The sequence below is a fragment of the Chiloscyllium plagiosum genome, chromosome 1, assembly GCF_004010195.1.
Source record: "Chiloscyllium plagiosum isolate BGI_BamShark_2017 chromosome 1, ASM401019v2, whole genome shotgun sequence".
NCBI classification, from domain to species: domain Eukaryota; kingdom Metazoa; phylum Chordata; class Chondrichthyes; order Orectolobiformes; family Hemiscylliidae; genus Chiloscyllium; species Chiloscyllium plagiosum.
This window is the reverse complement of record NC_057710.1, coordinates 86,212,214-86,233,775: the sequence shown is the minus strand read 5'-3', so window position 1 is coordinate 86,233,775 and position 21,562 is coordinate 86,212,214. Positions and strand designations below refer to the sequence as shown.

Genomic DNA, 21,562 nt, shown 5'->3' with positions numbered 1-21,562 from the left:
AAGTGGCCTTCACTGTGAGAGAATTTGAGTGGAGCAGGGATGATGCAATTATATACCAATCCTCGAGTATGGTTTACAGTTTTAGTCTCCTTAGCTGAGAGGAAAGATATGGAGGGAATGTAACCAAGGTTTATCACACTGATTCCTGGGATGGCAAGACTGATGTATGAAGACAGACTAGATTAGTTAGGACTATGTCACTGGAGCTTAGAAGAATGAGAGGGGAGGGCGTCTCTTAGAAACCTATAAATTCTAAAATGACTAAACTGAGTCAACCCACAAAGAATGTTCTCAATGGCTGGCAAGTCCAGAACTAGGGGTGAACGTCTAAAGGGTTGGCCACTCGGAACTAAGATAAGGAGAACTTTTTTCACCCAGGGAATGTTGAACCTGTAGAATTCTCTGCCATAGAAAACAGTTGAGACCAAAACATTGAATATTTCAAGAAGGGGTTAGATGTAGTTCTTAAGGTTAAAGAGATCAAAAGTATGGAGACAGGTAGAATCAGGGTTGGGTGACTGGCAATGATCATACTGTGCCAGAGTAGGCTCAAATGGCTGGATGGTCTATTTCTGAACCTATTTTCTAAGTTTCTGCAAATGTGCTTAACACTCAGCAATTAACATACTAATTAAAACATAATCTCCATAAACATCAATTATTTTTGAGCAGATTATTAGATTTAAGACATTTGATAAAGTACGACATTAATTTCCTAATGCAAAATCTGAATTAATATTTGTTGATCTGACTAATATTTGATCAATGCATATCCTGAATGGTTTGTTTTTAAATTAATAAATGTCAAACAGTATAGTATTGTTTCAGGTTGTGACTAGTAGCTCCACATATGCTAACATACTTGCAGGGCATTGTTTTGTTTTTATTCCAGATGCTGCAAATTTAAACTACTTTGCCCTTCAAGTATATTTTATGCCTTACTAAACAACATCTCTATAATTCAGATGTTCATTTAAAGTAATACACTCTGTTAGTCTACAAAGAGATAACAAGTTGCAGCATACATTTAGTCAGTATATCAATCTCAGAATACACACTTGAATGAACTTGGGGGATTAAGTTGCCAGAGCATTTTTTCAATTTTATGCCCTTTCACATTTGTCATAATATTTCAACCAACTTCTAATATCTTCCATGTTTTATTCCCAGTTTAGATTATTTTATTCCCGATCTTGAATACTTTCTGACCTCTGACCTCAAGTGGTTCAGTCACTGCTTAACAATGGAGGTAACAAATAATTCATGTATGCCCTGTCGATCAAAAAGCTCTACAGTCTGAACATATATCCACAATGTGTCTTATACATAGTTAACTCTACTTCACAGTTAATGCAGTATTGTAGAATAACTACCACACTTCAACAAATTTCTCACCACCACCTCAGGCTGAATCAGGCTACCTGTAATTTCAAAACTGAACTAAGATTCCAATATAGTTCTCCATATAATAATTAGATTAGATTAGATTAGATTACTTACAGTGTGGAAACAGGCCCTTCGGCCCAACAAGTCCACACCGACCCGCCGAAGCGCAACCCACCCATACCCCTACATTTACCCCTATATCTAACACTACGGGCAATTTAGCATGGCCAATTCACCTGACCTGCACATCTTTGGACTGTGGGAGGAAACCGGAGCACCCGGAGGAAACTTACGCAGACACAGGGAGAACGTGCAAACTCCACACAGTCAGTCGCCTGAGGCGGGAATTGAACCCGGGTCTCTGGCGCTGCGAGGCAGCAGTGCTAACCACTGTGCCACCGTGCCGCCCACAAATCTTGGCTAACCCCAACCCTTAATTCTCCAAATAATCTACACCTGTTATTCCTTCAGTTTTTCCGAAGTTCAAATCCTCATTACTTGATTACTTTAATGTTTTACCAGTCAGCATCAATAAAGCAGCACATTCAAACTGTGATAGTGGCACCCTGATGCATATTAGGTTTCATTCATCTGTCAGCCCTTCAAGCCGTATGTTTGCAGATTTATATTGGCTCTTGCTTCACAACTAAAACCACTAGCCAACAACGGAAATTTGATACTTCCGTCCTTCTGTTTGAGTGCTACTATTCTTTTGACCTTGCCTGTCCTTTGTACGTAATAGTATCTCTCCCCCAGCCAAAATTCTTCATCCTGTTTGATTCTGGAATCATGTGCATAGCCCAAGCCCAACTAACACCACATCACTGGCATCTTCAACCACAAATCCAAATCTCAGGAATTTCCTTTGTAAACCCTTGTGTCATCATTCAAAATCTAAATCTTTGTCACCACTCACCCTGCCTCAATCTTTACTTCAACACAATCTCATCAATCCTTTCTTCTATAAAGTTGTTTATGAATTTTGCCTTGTTAAAAGCAACAGATAAGTATGCTTTTAAAACTATTTCTCACACTCTGTTGAAAGGATTTATTTTAAACAAAATTAGGGGACACACCTATGATCAAGGAACAAAAACTTCCATTCCAAACTGTGCCTTGATGTAAATTCTTCATTTGGTTCTTCAATAGTGCACATTTCCTACAAATAAAGAGAAACAAAGAGAAAAATTGTCTTCTGCAAAAAAAACCAGCTAAAAGCATTAGTGCATACATAAGGCTGGCAAGCAAACAAAATTTGAAGATTTTTAAACAACTATGATTGTACCTTAATAAATTGTGGTGTGGCTAATCTGACAGTTGCTACAAAGCATACTCTTTTTTCATAGGTTGGCTTTAGTTTAACTCCTTCAAATCCATTTCGTGCAGAACTAGGCACTGAATGAAATAAACAAAGTCATAACTTGACAGTTTTAAGAATAACAGAGAAATATCAGAAAAGATTGTAAATTTAGAAACATAATGTTAAGACATCTCACAATGAAGATCACTTTTGAAAACAGGTTAATAAAAATCATTTTCATTTATTATTGTCCACAATTTCAAGCATCTGAAGGGAGTAAATGTATTTGGGAGAACGGTGAGAAAATTATCCAGAGACTTGCATTTAATTGTTTACAACTGAAGAAATGAGGACATTACTTAAATTTTTAAAAGATTAAGAGATATAGAAAATGCAGATATAGGAAGACAATTAACAATGAACAGACAATAAAACAGAGAGCAGTGGAGAGCGGCGGGAGCTGGGCGGAAGTGAAGTCGGAGCGCAGAGGCTGTTGGGAAGATGGGTGAGTGTTATTTAAGTAGGTGTGATTACGCCACAGTTGAAGAGGGTGAAGACATGACTACCAAGCTGATTCAGTGTACTGTGTGCATGATGTGGGAGGTCAGGGACTCTGGTGTAGCTGGCTCGTATAACTATGGAAAGTGTGTACACATTCAGCTTCTGACAGAGCATACTGCAGCACTGAAGAAAGAACAAGATGACCTCAGGCTCATCCGAGAGAACAAGATCTTTCTGGACAGGACCTTCAGCGAGGTTATTACACCGAGCATATCAGAAGAGAGTAGAAGGCAGAAGACGATGAGGAAGGCAGAGATGAGACAAGTGCAATAGACTCCGGGGGAAGTACCTGTCAGGAACAGGTTGAATATCTTGGAAACCGTAGAGACAGACGTCACTGCCAGTCCGAGGGGCAGTCAGGTCTGCCAATCAGAAATTGGCATGGAGGCAGAGTCGAGGAGTCAGACATTACACAGAGCCGTGGTAATAGGGGACTCCATAGTGATAGGGACTGAAAGGGGTTTCTGCGGCAACAGGTCCATTATTTGAGGGATTTGAGGATGGTGTGTTGCATTCCTGGTGACAGGATTAAGGACATCGCAGACAGAGTGCAGGAAATCCTTAAAGGCAAAGGTGAAGAGTCAGATGTGGTGGTGCATGTCGGCACAAATGACGTCGGGAAGAAGAGGAGGGACATTCTACAGCGGGACTTCGGAGAACTCAGAAGAAGGCTGAAAAGCAGGACATCCAGGGTGGTTATCTCCGGTTTACTTCCAGTTCCTCAGACTGGAGAAGACAGCAACAGGGAGATACTGGACCTGAATGTGTGGCTGAGGAACTGGTGCAGGAAGCAAGGATTTAAATTCTTGGATTATTGGGGCATGTTTAGCGGTAAGGATAAATTATACAAGAGGGACAGGTTGCACCTTAATAGGTGGGGGACCAGCACTCTGAAAGGTAGGTTTGCCACTGCAACACAGCTGCATTTAAACTAAATAGTGGGGGAAGGAGGGGACAAACTGGAAGTTTAAGAAGGAAGTTAAAGGGAAAGCTAGAACAAGAGAAGTCAAGAAAGACAACGGAATCAGTGAAGCAGAAAACTCAAAAAAGGATCATGCCATAAGATCAAGTGAAATAGGGATTGATAGGAAGGGTGAGGGGAGTAACAAATTAAAAATATTATATATGAATGCACGAAGCATTAGAAATAAGGTGGATGAGCTTGAGGCTCATTTGGAAATTGGCAGTTACGATGTTGTGAGGATAACTGAGACGTGGCTTCAAGTGGACACGGCCTGGGAAATGAATATTCAAGGCTATACGTGCTATCGTAAGGACAGACTGACTAGCAGAGGGGTGGGGTGGCCCTGTTGGTAAGGAATGATATTCAGTCCCTTGCGCGGGAGGATCTAGAATCAGGGGATGTACAGTCAGTATGGATAGAGCTGAGAAATTCTAAGGGTAGAAAGACCAAATGGGAATTATCTACAGGCCCCCAAACAGTAGCTTGGATGTAGTGTTTAAGTTGAATAAGGAGCTGAAATTGGCCTGTTGTAAAGATATTACTACAGTTGTTAGATTAGATTAGATTAGATTAATCTAATCTAACCTAACCTAATCTAATCTAATCTAATCTAAAGATATTACTACAGCTGTTATGGGGGATTTCAACATGCAGGTAGACTGGGAGAATCAGGATGGTACTGAACCCCAAGAAAGGGTGTTTGTGGAGTGCCTCCGAGATGGATTCTTAGAACAGCTGGTGCTGGAGCCTACCAGGGAGAAAGCAATTCTGGATCTGGTGTTGTGCAATGAACCGGATTTAATCAAGGACCTCGAAGTAAAGGAGCCATTAGGAGGTAGTGACCACAATACAATAAGCTTTAATCTGTAGTTTGAAAGGGAGAGGGTAGAATTGGAAGTGACAATATTTCAGTTGAATAAGGGGAACTATGGAGCTATGAGGGAGGAGCTGGCCAAAGTTCAATGGTGCAATATCCTAGCAGGGATGACAGTGGAACAACAATGGCAGGTATTTCTGGGTATAATGCAGAAGACGCAGGATCAGTGCATTCCAAAAAGGAAGAAAGATCCTAAAGGGAGGCAGGGATGGCCGTGGCTGACGAGGGAAGTTAAGGACCATATAAAGACAAAAGGGAAAAAGTATAACATAGCAAAGATGAGTGGGAAATCGAAGGACTGGGAAACCTTTAAAGAACAGAGGATAACTAAAAAGGAAATACGCAAAGAAAAAAATAAGGTACGAAGGTAAACTGGCCAAAAATATAAAGGAGGGTAGTAAAGGCTTTTTTAGGTATGTGAAAAGAAAAAAATGGTTAAGACTAAAATTGAGCTCTTGAAGGTAGAAACGGGTGAATTTATTACGGGGAACAAAGAAATGGCAGAAGAGTTGAATTGGTACTTTAGATCGGTCTGCAGTGGGGAAGACACCAGCAATCTCCCAGATGTAATAGTGGCTGAAGGACCTGGACTGAAGGGAATTTATATAAGGAGGGAGAGAGAAAACAGAGAATTATAGACCAGTTAGTCTGACCTCAGTGGTGGGAAAAATTCTGGAGTCAATTATAAAGGATGAAATTACGACACATCTGGATAGTAGTAACAGGATAGGTCAAAGTCAGCATGGATTTATGAAGGGGAAATCATGCTTGACTAATCTTCTGGAATTTTTTGAGGATATAGCTCTGAAGATGGACAAGGGAGATCCAGTGGATGTAGTATACCTGGACTTTCAGAAAGCCTTTGGTAAAGTCCCACATAGAAGGTTAGTGAGCAAAATTAGGGCACATGGTATTAGGGGCAAAATTGTGACATGGATTGAAAATTGGTTGGCTGACAGGAAACAAAGAGTAGTGATAAATGGCTCCCTTTTGGAATGGCAGGCAGTGACCAGTGGTGTGCCGCAGAGATCAGTGCTGGGACTGCAGCTTTTTACAAAGTACATTAATGATATAGTTATTAAAAGTAATATTAGCAAATTTGCTGATGACACAAAGCTGGATGGCAGGGTGAAATGTGAGGAGGATGTTAGGAGAATACAGGGTGACCTGGAGAGGCTAGGTGAGTGGACAGATGCAAGGCAGATGCAGTTTAATGTGGATAAATGTGTGGTTAACCACTTTGGTGGCAAGAACAGGAAGGTGGATTACTACCTAAATGAAGTCAAGTTAGGTAAAGGGGCAGTACAACGAGATCTAGGTGTTCTTGTACATCAGTCAATGAAAGCAAGCATGCAGGTACAGCAGGCAATGAGGAAAGCTAATAGCATGCTGGCCTTCATAACAAGAGGAATTGAGTATCGAAGCAAAGAGGTCCTTCTGCAGCTGTACAGGGCCCTAGTGAGACCACACCTGGAGTATTGTGTGCAGTTTTGGTCTCCAAATTTGAGGAAAGACATTCTGGCTATTGAGGGAGTGCAGCATAGATTCACGAGGTCAATTCCTGGAATGGCGGGACTATCTTATGCTGAAAGATTGGAGCGACTGTGCTTGTATACACTTGAATTTAGAAGGCGGAGAGGGGATCTGATTGAGACGTATAAGATTATTAAAGGACTGGACACTCTGGAGGCAGGAAGCATGTTTCCGCTGATGAGTGAGTCCCGAACCAGAGGACACAGTTTAAAAATAAGGGGTAGGCCACTTAGAACAGAGTTGAGGAGAAACTTCTTTACCTAAAGAGTGGTGGGTGTATGGAATGCTCTGCCCCAGAAGGCTGTGGAGGCCAAGCCTCTGGATACTTTCAAGAAAGAGTTGGATAGAGCTCTAAAGGATAATGGAATCAAGGGTTATGGGGATAAGGCAGGAACAGAATATTGATTGAGGATGATCAGCCATGATCATAATGAATGGTGGTGCTGGCTCGAAGGACAGAATGGCCTACTCCCGCACCTATTGTCTATTGTCTAGAACCATTTCAAAACTTCCCACCCTCAAGAATGACAGTATGTAACAGGGTGACAGAGTCACAGAATCATACACCACGGAAACAGACCCTTTGGTCCAATATATCCATGCTGACCAAGTTTCTCAAACTAAATAGCCCCATTTAGCTGTGTTGGACCCATTCCCTCCACACTTTTCCTATTCATGTATTCATCCAAATATCTTTTGAATGCTGTAACCTACCTGTATCTACCACTTCCACTGGCAATTCATTCCACATATCAACCACTCTCTGTGTGAACACGTTGCTCCTCAGGTCCCTTCTAAATCTTTCTCTTCTCATTTAAAAAAATATGTTCTCTAGTTTTGAGCTCTGCTACTCTAGAGTAAAGACCTTCGCTATGCACCTTATAAATGCCCCTCATCATTTTATAAATCTCTAAGGTCACCCCTTAACCTCTTACTCTCCAGTGAACAAAGTCCAAGCCTATCCAGCGTCTTCCCAGTAACTTTCTCATAAATCTTTTCTTTGCAGGGCGACCAGAACTTAACCCAATGTCCTCTACAACTGCAACATGATTTCCCACTTCCTATACTCAATGAATAATGAATGCAAGTGTGTCAAATGCTTTCTTTACCACCCTGCCTACCTGTCATGCAACTTACAAAGAAGTGTGCACCTGTTCAACAACACAGCCCAGTACCCTACTGTTAACTGTGTAGATCCTGCCTTGTTTGACTTACCAAAATGCAACACCTCACACTTATTCAAACTACATCTGCTATTCCTTGGCCCATTAGCCCAATTGATCAAGATCACTTTGTAACCTTAGTTAACCTTCTTCAACATACGACGGAATTTAACAAGATATGGTATGCCCCATCCCAAGAAAGACATATTGTGGGCAGCCAACAAACTAAAAAGCATGTTCGGCACCATAACACCCTGTGGGTGAGCTGAACAGTGGAAAGGATCTAATTGGGCAACAGCTCCAGTAAGCTCACCAGCAACAAGAGCTCAGTAGTGGGGGATGCTGGGACTCTATACTATGAAAAAGGCCCAATGGATTCTGGAGTGAGGTAAATGGGGGTATTGAGAGGGAAAGGCTTGGTCATGTTAATTCGAATGGAGTGGGTTATTAGGGAGCAGCTGGAAAAGCACATAAAATGAGGGAGATCAGAGTGTCATCTTCAGTGGAAGTTCCCTGGTGCTCAAAGATCAACTCCTGCAAGACAGTACTCACCTTTTGCTGCCCAGACTTTTAAAAAAGAACAGACTGTCCTCTCTCATCTAACTGCCAATTCCAACCATATTACGGAGTGGCCAGTGTAATGTTCAGGTAAAGGGGCTCATGAATAAGCCAAATTGACCTCTAATTACTCATTTATAATATGATTTATGGACTGCTGACTTTGGCACTTGCCAACCTGGCACAATGTGGGAGTGAAAAATTATGGCTGGATTGATGGGTAGTGGGCTAGCCCAGCAGGAGCATGTAAAATCCAGACAATAATATGGGAGGGAGAGGAGTCACTGAGATCTGTGTGCTGCATTTTCTAAATGAGCGAGCCATCATTAGCTCCTTTCACATCCCCTTTCACCATCACTTGTGCTCTTCACCTACATGTCTCTTCTACAGAACTTCTTTTACCTTTGGTTTTCTACTATCATCTCCTGCTTCTATTATTGTCTCACTACCATCACTCACTTCCATTGCTATCCCCACCTTTGAACTACTTATCCAATCTCTGTACCATCCATCTCACCATATTCCCTGCGCTCAGTGGTGGCATATTCACCTTCCAATCAGTACTTTGTCTGGCTCCATTCCCCACTCCAGAAATTTAGGCACATACTGCTACTCAACAAGTCAGAAGAATCAAGTTGCTTTTCACATGTGGGAATGTATTCCATCAGTTTTAAAAATCACGCTCACCCTCTGATAACATTGAGTAAATGGCTAAAACAATCTGCTGAATTAATTTAGGAAGTGAACTAAACAGTTAAATGTTGTTACGATACTTCAGAATTGTGTTATTGGATTTAACTCCTGCACATAGTTCAACATTTAAAACCTTTTATCTAATTCCAACAACCTGAAATCTCATTGACAAATACAAAATGACAGTAAAATGAAAATCAACATTATTGATCATTTTGCACTTTGTCAATTAAATATCTTTTAAATTCAAGTAATCAGGAAGTTGTCCTAAGAACACACATGAACAATGAAACCTCCAGTGTCATATGCAACAGCACTGACAATAAAGTACATGACAAGTGAAAAAATTGACTAACAACATAAATCCAGATCAAGTCTCAAAAGTTATAAATCTCTATTTATTAGCGTTTTCAAAAACACAGAAGTAAAGATTGAAGTAAACATTGCATAGAAAATCAAATATACAAATTAATGTTAGAAAACAACTTACCGCTATTCAGTGACTTTAAATTCCCTATGAATTTTACATATTCATATACAGGAGGTTCTTCAGGGTCTACTGTTCCTCTTAGCATGTGGCAACAGAATTCTAACTGATTGTTTGCTAGAAAGACAAAGTGAAAATTCCAACATCAGTCTCTCAGAACACAAAAGGAAATTAGTGAAATTATCGACAGAAGTGAAAAATCTCGTAAAAGCAAACTGTCTGTCCTGCAGGGAAAGCTTCATTTTTAGAATGGAAACATCCTCCACTTAGTAAGAGTAACAAATTGTAATAAATACGGTAGTAACAATGTACACAACAGATTTTTCAAAAAAAAAGAATGTGTCTATTCTACAGGTGTGTGGAAGGTGTCTCGTTTTTAAGATTGAAGGTAATCCTACTCAGTTGGGAATAAAACAAGTTCTTCCTGTTACAAGAGTCTAAACACATCACGACTCTAAGTTAACTAATGTCTTCACAGAAATGTAATACTTTTGGGCAGGATGGAATATCTGGTTGCAAACTAGACATAATTAAAATGTAATTCTTCAGTATCGGGCTTCATGAAACATGAGAAATGGATATAAGCATTTTATGATAGTAAGTTAGCCAGCTCGTTGAGCTGGAAGGTTTGTTTTCAGACGTTTTGTCACATGACTAGGTAGCATCACTAATGAGAGTCTCCAGTGAGGCACTGGTGGTATGTCCCACCTCTCTATTTATAGGTCTTGGTTTCTTAAGATAGGTGATGTCATTTCTGAGTCTTTTTTTCAAAGGAAAGTAGAAGGGATCCAAGGCGATGCGTTTATTGATGGAATTCTGGTTAGAATGCCATGCCTGTAAGAATTCTCGTGCATGTCTTTGTTTCACCTTACATTACCTTACATTAAAGACATATTAGAAATGACTTCCAGACTACTCAGAGCTCTTGGCACCATGGTAGCTCAGAAACCTACTAACACACTTAAACAGCGACTGATGAACCTAAGGGATCCATTAGATACTATCAGCAAAACTAATGTCATTTACAAAATACCAAGCAAGAACTGTTTAAAAAAACACAAGCAGGAAACGTGCCACCAGGATACATAAACACCAAAAGACACTACCCACTATCATTACTTTCTATACATACAGACAAAGAAGGACACCACTTTGACTGGGACAACATACACATCCTAAAACATGTGAAACAAAAACACACGTGACTTCTGAGAGGCATGGCATTTTAACCAGAACTCCATCAATAAACACATCGACTTAGATCCCATCTACCTTCCATTGAAAAAAACCCGGAAATTACATGACCCACCTTAAGGAACCAAGACCTATAAATAGAGAGGTGGGACATACCACAAGTGCTTCACCAGAGACTCTCACTGATGATGGTACCTCGTCATGGTGATGAAACATTTGAAAAAAACCTTCCAGCTCAGCCAGCTAACTTACATACTTATCATCAACCTGAGCTACAAATCTTCCCAAAAATTGGTAATTTTATGATAATTTTACAGATGCTATTTAAATTAAACTGCTCAAGGTTGAAATAGGACTTTGACCTGTAAATGCCAACTGCCTCTTAATATGTGCAAAGTATGGTAGATCACTTATTATTTTACTAGCATAGGTGGTGAATGGCCTACAAGTGTGAATGCTGCATGTAAAATAAGCAACAAACTAGTTGTGCCTTTGGGTTTAGTGATCATAATTCTATTAGTTTCAAAATGGTTATGGAAAAAGATAAGCCTTCCAGAAAAGTTAACATTTTTTAATTAGAGTAAGGCAAATCTTAATGGTATGAGACAAGAACTTTCAAAAATTGACTGGAGTAGACTGTTGGCAAGTAAAAAGATGACTGACAAGTGGGAAGCTTTCAAGAGTGTGATAACAAGAGTTCAGAGGCATTATGTTCCTGTTGGAGTGCAGGGTACAACTGATAAGATTAAGCAACAATGGATGAATAAAGATATTGTGGTTCTAGTCAAGAAAAAAAGAGAATCTTATTTTAGATGTGGACTACTTAGTTCAACTGAATCAATATAAAGAGTGCAGGGGCATTCTTAAGGAAGGCAAAGAGAGGATATGAGCTTGCATTGGCAAATAAGGTTAAGGATAATCCAAAAAGATTCTATAAATACACTAAGAGCAAGAAACTAGACAGAGATAGGGCCTCTTAAAGATCAAGGACGTCATCTTTCTGTTGAACCCCAAGAGATGGGAGAGATACTAAGTGAATATTTCACATCAGTTTTTAGTGTGGAGAAGGAAATGGAGTCCAGAGAATGCAGAGAAACAAATTTTGATGTTTTAGAAACCGTTAACATTATAGAAAAGGAAATTTGAGAGGGATTAGAGAGTACAAAGGTGGATAAAACTCTGGGATGTGATTTAATATCTCACAGAATATTGTGGAAAGTAAAGGAGGAAATTCCAAGACCTCTTGCAGAAATATTTGCATCATCTATAACTACGCATGAGGTGCCTGATGTCTGCAGGGTGGTTAATATTGTGTTTTTGTTAAGAAAGATTGTAAGGAGAAAACAGGGAACTAAGACCTGTGAGTTTGACATCGGTTGTGGGTAAATTGTTGGAGATAATTATCAATGATAGGATTTATGAACATTTGGAGAGGCAAAACTTGATTAAGGACTGTCAGCATGATTTTGAAGGAGGAAATCATGTCTCACAAACTTGAGTTTTTTGAGCAAGTTACCAAAAAGATTGATGAGGGCAGAGCAGTTGACGTTGTTTACTTGGCCTTCCACAAGGCTCCACATGGTAGACTAATCAGTAAAGTTACATCACAGGGATTCCAGTCAACATTTGTATCCAATTGGGTACATAATTGGCTTAATGGCAGGAGACAGCGTGTGGTGGAGGGCTACTTCTTAGACTGGAGGCCTGTCACAAGAGGTGTTCATCAGGGATCGGTTCTGGGTCCTCTTTTGTTTATCAGTTATGTCAATTATTTGGATGAAAATATAAAAGGCATGGTTAGTCAGCTTGTAAGCGACACCAAAAGTGGTGGCATAGTAGACAGTGAAGAAGGTTTTCCAGGATTACAAAAGGAACTTGATCAGATGGGTCAATAGGCTGAAAAATGGCAAAATAGAGTTCAATCTGGATAAATGCGAGGTGCTGTATTTGGTACAACAAACAAGGGTAGGTTTATACAAATAATAGTTGGGCCTTGGGTGGTATTGTAAAACAGAGGAATCTAAGGGTGCAGGTACATAATTCTTTGAAGTTTGCATCACATACTGGCAGGGTGGTTAATAAGATGTTTGGCACACTTATCTTCATTGCTCAGTTTTAAGTATCGGAGTTGGGAAGTCATGTTGAGGTTGTACCGGACATTGGTGAGCTCTCTTAAGTATTGTGTCCAGTTCTGGTCTCTCAGTTTTAGAAAGGATATTATTAAGCTGGAGAGGGTTTTGAGTTATAAAGGCAGGCTGGATAGGCTAGGACGTTTTTCACTGAAGTGCAGGAAGTTGACAGGCGACATTATAGAAGTTTATAAAATAATGGAGACTATAGATAGAGTTAATGGCAGTCGTTTCCCCAGGATGGGGGATTTCAAGACTGGGGGCATATTTTTAAGGTGAAACAGAGATTTAGAAAGGTGGTGGTGGAAGGAGGAAGTGGTAGATGTGGGTGCAATCGCAACGTTTGAAAGACATTTGGATAAGTACATGAATAGGAATGTTTTGGAGGGACATGGGCCAGGAGTAGACAGGTGGGACTAGTTTAGCTTAGGATTATGTTCGGCATGGACTGGTTGGACTGAAAGGTCTGTTTCCGTGCTGTATGACTTTGTGACTGTAAGTGTGATTACTTGAGAAATTATTTGTTTAAGGAATAACTAAAATGAAATAATTAAACAAATTTATTCTCAAGGTAAAATTTCAAGCAATTAATCAAGGATGATTATCAGGAATTCATTGTAATCTGAACCAAAAAGACGAAGCAACAAATTTACTTTCCATGCCAGGATTTTAATATCAAAATAATCCAAAACTGTGGATATAACAAACTACAATAAAAATTGGATATAAAATCCACACAAGCACCAAAGGAAATCTAATGAGTTCAGTCTACCAAATTCATTTCATAATTTTCAATGCTTGCTGGATGACTATTAACAAAAAATTAAACAACCCATGAATGCCACAGAGCTTCATTTCAAATCAAGCTATGAAAGCACTATCATTTTCATTCATAAGACCATAAGGTATAGGAGCAGAAATTAGGCCACTAAGACCATTGAGTCTGCTTCGCCATTAAATCATGGCTGGTAAGTTTCTCAACACCATTCTCCCGCTTTCTCCCCGTAACCCTTGATCCCCTTTTCAACCAAGAACCTATCTATCTCAGTCTTAAATATACTCAATGACCTGACTTCCACAGCCATCTGTGGCAATGAATTCCATTGATTCACCACTCTCTGGCTAAAGAACTTTCTCCTTATCTCCGTTCTAAAAGGTTTTCCCTTTAGTCTAAGGCTGTGCCCTCAGGTTCAAGTCTCTCCTAATAATGGAAACATTTTCCCAACATCCACACTATCCAGGCCATTCAGTATTCTGTAAGTTTGAATTAGTTTCCTCCCTCAGCCTTCTAAATTCCATCGAGTATAGACCCAGAGTCGTCAAACGTTCCTCACATGTTAAGCTTTCATTCCTGGGACCATTCTCGTGAACCTCTGCTGAACACAATCCAGGGCCAGTACATCCTTCCTGAGATGTGGGGCCCAAAACTGCACACAATACTCCAAATGTGGTCTGACCAGAATCTTATAGAGTCTCAGAAGTATATCTCTGCTTGTATATTCAAGTTCTCTCAAAATAAATTTGCCTTCATTACATTTGCCTTCCTAACTACTGACTCAACCTACAAGTTTACTTTGAGAGAATCCTAGACTAGAACTCCCAAGTCTCTTTGCACTTCAGATTTCTGAGTTTTCTCCCCATTTAGAAAATAGTCCATGGTTCTATTCTTCCTACCAAAGTGCATGACCTCACACTTTCCCACACTGCAGATTCCAAAATGTGCAGTATCAGTGATTTTCATGCTGTTATTACAGGACATCAACTACTCTAAAGCCTTTTGCGTTAATGATCCAAGAAACAAAGTCGAGAGATAAGCCATTCAATAAGCCAACTAGAAAATGAATGTAAAATTTATTCCTCTAGTTTGTCTGACCCTCGTATGAAAATATATACAAGTTTGACAATGGTGAGGTAGGAATCTAATCATGGATCCTAGAAGTTATACAAAGCAGTAACACCTTCAGAGTGTTCTTCAGAAAAATCATGATTGTTTGGAAACCAAGATCATTAAAATCACTACCCTCATTTTTAAATTCTCTTCCCAAATCATTTAGAGAAAACACACCATTCTTGTCATAATATAGCCTGAGATATTTCTGCATTGCATTGTTTATTAGGTTTGAACTAAACATCTGTTGCAAGAAGTTACTTCTAGGGTTTATGTAAAAAGCGTCTTGTCAAACTGAAACTAAAATATTCTACACTTCTGTTTACTAATAAAGCAACTCAAAGAAAAAAAAATTCAGCTGGTTTTGCAATACCAGCAAGTGGGAAGTGAGCTTGATAAAATTCCATGGACTTTAATTTTCGAAGTTCAGTGAACCAGAAAACTTCAGATTCAACCAGTCATTGCTGTAGGCTGAATGCAATAATATACAAGTTTCAGAGTTTTAATAAAGCTCTATAAGAAGAAATTGTTTAGAATTAATTCTCTAAGATATCTAGCAGAAAGCATTCTTACAATATTCAATATTTCAGAGAACAAATTCCAACTCCCTTGACTTTTTTGTTTAAGGGAACGTCACCCCAAGTAATGTAAGCTATTCAAAATGTTAAGGACTGAAACATAAGCTTAATGTAATGGATATACTTGATGATTCTTAGCGTATAAAGGATTTAGTTGAAAAATAGAAGCAGTTAGGAATTAAGTTAAAAATCACACAACACAGGTTATAGTCCAACAGGTTTAATTGGGAGCACACTAGCTTTCGGAGCGACACTCCATCAGGTAATCCTAACACAGAATCGATAGCAAAAATTTACAGTGTGATGTAACTGAAATTATACACTGAAAAATTGATTGTCTGTTAAGCCATCTGTTAGAACACAGTGATAGTTTCACTTCTTTCATGTGTAAATCACAAAACCTTTTTTTTTTAAAAAGAGTTGCACTCTCAGGTTAGCTGTTAACAATGGTGACAGCTAGACAATATGTTGAAGGTGTTGGCCCCCTGTGTTCTCTGTCTATGCCATGATGTTTAGATTGATTCTAATCTAAAAAGTGAGATAATGGAGTTTTACATAAAGTCATGCAACTTTTGAGCTCAGAGTTCTACATGAATGCATGCAGTTTTTGAGCAAAGTACAATGTAACCCTGCAAGTACAAATTCACCCCACAAAATATATGTGTGCATGTGGGTCTGTGTGTGTCTGTCTGTCTGGGTTGGGGGTTGTGAGTGTGAGAAAGTGTATGTGTGTGTGTATGTAGTGAGTGTAGAGTGTCTTAAGTCTGAGAGGGGGTGCATGTGTGAGTGTGTGGGTGTCTGTGTGCGCATCTGTGTGTATGTGTGTCTGTGTGTATAGGAGTGCCTGTGTGTGTGTGTGTGTGTGTGTGTGTGTGTGTGTGTATAGGAGTATCTGTTTGTGTGTGTATTGTGCAATAGTGGTCACCTGTAATGTGACATGAACCCAAGGTCCCGCTTGAGGCCCTCCCTATGGGTACCAAACTTAGCTATCAGCCTCTGCTCGGCCACTTTTCTCTGCTGCCTGTCCTGAAGTCCACCTTGGAGGATGGTCACCCAAAGATCCGAGACTGAATGTCCTGGACCGCTGAAGTGTTCCCCAACTGGGAGGGAACCCTCCTGTCTATTGATTGTTGTGCGGTGCCCATTCATCCGTTGTCGTAGCCTTTGCTTGGTTTCCCCAATGTACCATGCCTCCGGGCATCCTTGCCTGCAACGTACAAGATAGACAATGTTGGCTGAGTCACATGAGTACCTGCCATGTACAAGGTGGCAGGTGTCCCCACACATAATGGTGGTATCCGTGTCCACACTCTGACACGTCTTGCAGCGTCTACCGTGACAGAGTTGTATGGAGTTGTCCTGAGAGCCAGGCAGCTTGCTACGAACAACGATCTTTTTGAGGTTTGGCGGTTGTTTAAAGGCAAGTAGTAGAGGTGTGGGGAAGGTCTTGGTGAGGTGCTCATCCTCATTGATAATGTATTGCAGGTCACAAAGAACATGGCGTAGTTTTTCAGCTCCTAGGAAATACTGAACAACGAAGGGTACCCTGTCAGTTACAACATGTGTCTGTCTCCTGAGGTGGTCATTACTGTTCCTTGCTGTGGCACGTTGGAACTGGCAGTCAATGAGTTGAGCATCGTACCCCGTTCTTGTGAGGGCATCCTTGAGTACTTCCAGGTGTCCGTCACGTTCCTCCTCATCTGAGCAGATCTGGTGTATGCGTAGGGCTTGTCCATAGGGGATGGCTGTTTTAATATGTTTTGGGTGGAAGCTGGAGAAGTGTAGCATTGTGAGGTTGTCTGTGGGTTTGCGGTAGAGTGTGGTGCTGAGGTGTTCATCCTTGATGGAGATGCATGTGTCCACACACACACACATGATCCGAGGCAAACTTGCAACTTTGCACAACTAAGTCAGATAAAATTAACTAGGTGCAAGATATTACATATTAAAAGACAAACAGGTGATACAAACAAACAGAAACAAAAATTGCTACAGAAACCCAGCAGATCTGGCTGTATCTATGGACAGAAACTTACTTAACCTTTCAAATCCTTCATCAGAACTATAATAGCTAGAAAAAGCTAATATTTATGCTGAAGATGGAGACTGGTGAGTGAAAGGAATGTGCAGATAGGTGGAGACAGAGCCCAGAGTGGAAGCAAAAAAGGAGAGGCAGACAAAGGGATTGTTGATAGTAAGCCAGGCAAGAGGAGAAGTTAGATAGGTGATAATGAGAATATGAGAAGTTGAACATGGGTTGGGTATGCTGAAAGCAACCCATTTCATGACAGGACCTGGGGTTGTGGAGGTAGGTAACAGACAAAGAAGGAAGCATTAATGGCGACAAGGCAGGAGAGAGAAGGGGAATGTGTGTGAGATTGTGGCATCTCAGTGCAGGTTGCAAAAATGATGGCTTATGATTTTTGGAATGCGGAGGCAGATGGGCTGGAAAATGAGGTCCAGGAGGACACTACTGTTGTTGTGGGAGGGAAGGAAAGGAGTGAGGGCAGAAATTCACCAAATAGGTTGTACATGACTGAGAGGCATGTCAATTGGCAGTGGGAAGAAATTTAAATTAATTTTTTGTCTCTGTATTCACAAAGGAAAGGGATTATGTTGATATAGCAATCCAAGAGGAACAATATGAAATATTAGACAAAATAATTACAATGAGAGAGCAAGTGTTAAAAGAGTTGAAATCCTCTGAAGGAAATGAGTCACCAGGGCTGGATGGATTGCTCCTTAGAATGAAGAACGTGTTCAGGGAGTAAATAGCAGATGTTCTGAGGATTACTTTCCAACATGTACATGCACAGGTGAAGAACTAAGGACTAAGGAATACAAATGTGGTCCTGTTGTTTAGCAAGGGTACAAAGGAAATTCCAAACAATTATAGGCCAGGGTAGTCTTTTTTTCTGTGGTGTGCAAATTGTTAGAATCAATTCTGAAAGATCAGATAAACTGTCAATTAAAAATGCATGGACTAGTCAGAAAGGCTTTGTTAAGGGAAGGTCATGCTTTATAATTTTGATTAAAGTCTTTGATGAAGTGACAAGGAGGATCGATAAGAGTAGTGCAGTGGACGTCGTCTACATGAATTTTAGTAAGACATTTGACAAGATCCCACATGACAGACTGGTCAAAAAAGTAAGTGCCCATGGGAATACAGGGTAATGCGTCAAATAGAATGGAAAGTTAGACAATAACAGGAAACAAGGGTAATGGTCGATGGCTGCTCTTTACATGGTGTGCAGAGGCCTTGGTGTTGGGATCACTATTTGTTTTACCAATTAACAAGTTGGATTTGAACATGGGGGAAATTGGGAAATTTGCAGATGACACAAAAATTGGTTGTGTAGAGAATAGCCACAAGCTTTGAAATTATACAGATGGGTCGGTGAAGTGGGCAACAAGGCGACAGATGGAATTCAACTCTCATAAGTCTGAGATAATGCATTTAGGGGGGGTCAAACCGCAAGAGGGAATATGCAATAAGCAGGAATATATTGAGAAGGGTAAATGAAAAGAGAGATCTTGGTGTGCAAGTGATAAGAAGGCATATAGAATGCTGTCCTTCATTGACAGAAGTATAGAATACAAAATAGGGATATAATGATGATGAAACCGCATAAAACACTGATGAAGCTACAACTGGAGTACTGTGTATAGTTCTGGTGAACTGAAAATGTGTTGCTGGAAAAGCGCAGCAGGTCAGGCAGCATCCAAGGAGCAGGAGAATCGACGTTTCGGGCATGAGCCCTTCTGGTGACCACATTACAGGAAGGATGTAATTGCTCTGGAAAGAGTGCACAGAAAATGTACTGGAAGATGGCCAGGGTTGGAGAATTGTACTTTTGAGGAGAGATTGGAGAGTTTGGAATTGTTTTGCTCATGGCAGAGAAGGCTGACGGGTGACTTGATTGAGGTATACAAAATTGTGGGGGTTAGAGACAGAATAGACACAAGGAACCTGTTTACTGTGGCAGAGAGTTCAAAAACCAGGAGTCATAGATTCAAGCTGAGTGGCAGAAAGATTAGAGGGGATGTGAGGAAAAACCTTTTTCTGCAAAGGATGGCGGGTGTCTGGAATTCACTTCAGAGTTGGTGATGGAGGCAGAGACTGCAAAATGCTTGGATCTGCACCTTAAGCGTTGTAAGCTGCAGGGCTGTAGTCCGGGTTCAGGAAGATGGGATTAGAAAGGTCATCCAGTGTCTCTGGCTGCATGGGCAAGATGAGCCAAATGGCCTCCATCTGTGGTGCATCATTTTTATGATTCCAATACGAAACTATGTAAAGGTGGAAAGCATTTACTTTGGGAGTTGGAAAGCCAGCGGGAGCTGCAAGAGAGCAGCTCGGAGTATAAGGCTATAAATCAGGGCCGAGGTTGAAGGCCTACATCGCTTATTGGCAAATCATGCTTTACCAATTTATTGGAATTCTTTGAGGGAGTGAAATACACTGATTAAGAGGGAGCTTGTAGACACACTGTACGTGGATTTGCATACAGCATTTATGCCACATAAAAGCTTATTGTGGAAAATAAAACCTCATGCCATAAGGGGTAGGATAATAACATGGACAGAAGATTGACTGGCTAGCAGAAAATGGAGAGTATGCATGAGTGAGTCTTTGCCTGATGGTAGAACGCAACAAGGAGTCCCGCAAAGGTCTGTGCTGGGGTCTCAACTTTTTTACAATTTATATCAATGATGCAGATAAGGAAAGAAAAGACATGGTCACAAAATTTGCAGACGATAAGATAAGAAAGTGTGTTATGAAGAAGACATAAGAAAGTTTGCAGATGCACATAGATAGATTGAATGAGTGAGCAAAGATTGAGCAGATGGTGTGTAATGTATGAAATGTTTAGTTGTTACTTTGGCAGAAAGAATGATAAAGCAGAATATTAGTTAATGGAGAAAGAATAATGACATTTGAAGAGCAGCAGATAAATCACAAATGGTTATCATGCAGGTACAGCACGAAATCAAGGCAACTAAAGTTGCTCTTGATTTATTACAAGAAAAGTTGAACATAAAAATAAGGATGTTATGCTTCAGTTATACAAGATATGGTGACTTGAATGCTGGGTGCAGTTGTGGTGCCCTTATTTAAGGGCGGATGTAAATGCATTTGAGGTAGTTCAAAGGAAACTAGATTGACACCTCGAATAAGTAGCTTGTCTTTTCAAGAGATAGGATAGGCTAGGTTTTTTCCATTGGAATTTCAAAGAATTACGGGTAACTTGGCTCATGTTTATACAGTCCTCAATGATCTTAAATGATGGACATGAAAAGCCATTTAGAAACACTGGTTTAGAGGTCAGGTTTAGCACAGACACAAGAAGAGCTTCTTCTCTCAAAGGCATGTGTAACTTTGGAACTCTGTACCTCAGAAGGCAGTGGAGATGGAATTACTGAGTATTTTTAAGACGGAAGTAAGAAAATTGTTGGTCGGAAAAGGGAAATGTAATTTGAAACACAAACAAATCAGCCATGATTTAATCAAGTTAATCAAGGTCAAATAGCCTTTTTCCAAAGGATTTTTACAAATACATTAAGGACAAAAGGGTAACTAGGGAGAGAATAGGGCCCCTCAAAGATCAGCAAGGCAGCCTTTGTGTGGAGCCACAGAAAATGGGGGAGATACTAAATGAATATTTTGCATCAGTATTTACTGTGTAAAAGGATATGGAAGATATGGACCATAGGGAAATAGATGGTGACATCTTGCAAAATGTCTATATTACAGAGGAGGAAGTGCTGGATGTCTTGAAACAGTTAAAGGTGGATAAATCCCCAGGACCTGATCAGGTGTAACCTAGAAGCTAGAGAAGTGATTGCTAGGCCTCTTGCTGAGATATTTGTATCATCGATTGTCACAGGTGAGGTGCCGGAAGACTGGAGGTTGGCTAACGTGGTGCCACTGTTTAAGGGTGGTAAGGACAAGCCAGGAACCTATAGACCAGTGAGCCTGACATCGGTGGTGGGCAAGTTGTTGAAGGGAATCCTGAGGGACAGGATGTATACGTATTTGGAAAGGCAAGGACTGATTAGGGGAGAAAGTGAGGTCTGCAGATGCTGGAGATCAGAGCTGAAAATGTGTTGCTGGAAAAGCGCAGGTCAGGCAGCATCCAGGGAACAGGAGAATCGACGTTTCGGGCATAAGCCCTTCTTCAGGAATGAGGAAAGTTTGTCCAGCAGGCTAAGATAAAAGGTAGGGAGGAGGGACTTGGGGGAGGGGCGTCGGA

The 21,562-nt window shown here is 40.4% G+C and overlaps 1 protein-coding gene across 3 annotated transcripts in view; it reads right to left on the bottom strand.

Annotated features, from left to right (window-relative positions):
• Nucleotides 1–21,562, bottom strand: part of clocka (clock circadian regulator a) — a 144,516-nt gene that overhangs the window by 68,624 nt on the left and 54,330 nt on the right. For all 3 annotated transcript variants that reach the window (XM_043690694.1, XM_043690703.1, XM_043690712.1), the window contains 3 exons: nt 9,526–9,639; nt 2,672–2,781; nt 2,463–2,545 (listed from right to left, as the gene is read on the bottom strand). In XM_043690694.1, the coding sequence (XP_043546629.1) occupies nt 2,463–2,545; nt 2,672–2,781; nt 9,526–9,639 (307 nt within the window). The remainder of the gene's footprint in view (nt 1–2,462; nt 2,546–2,671; nt 2,782–9,525; nt 9,640–21,562) is intronic.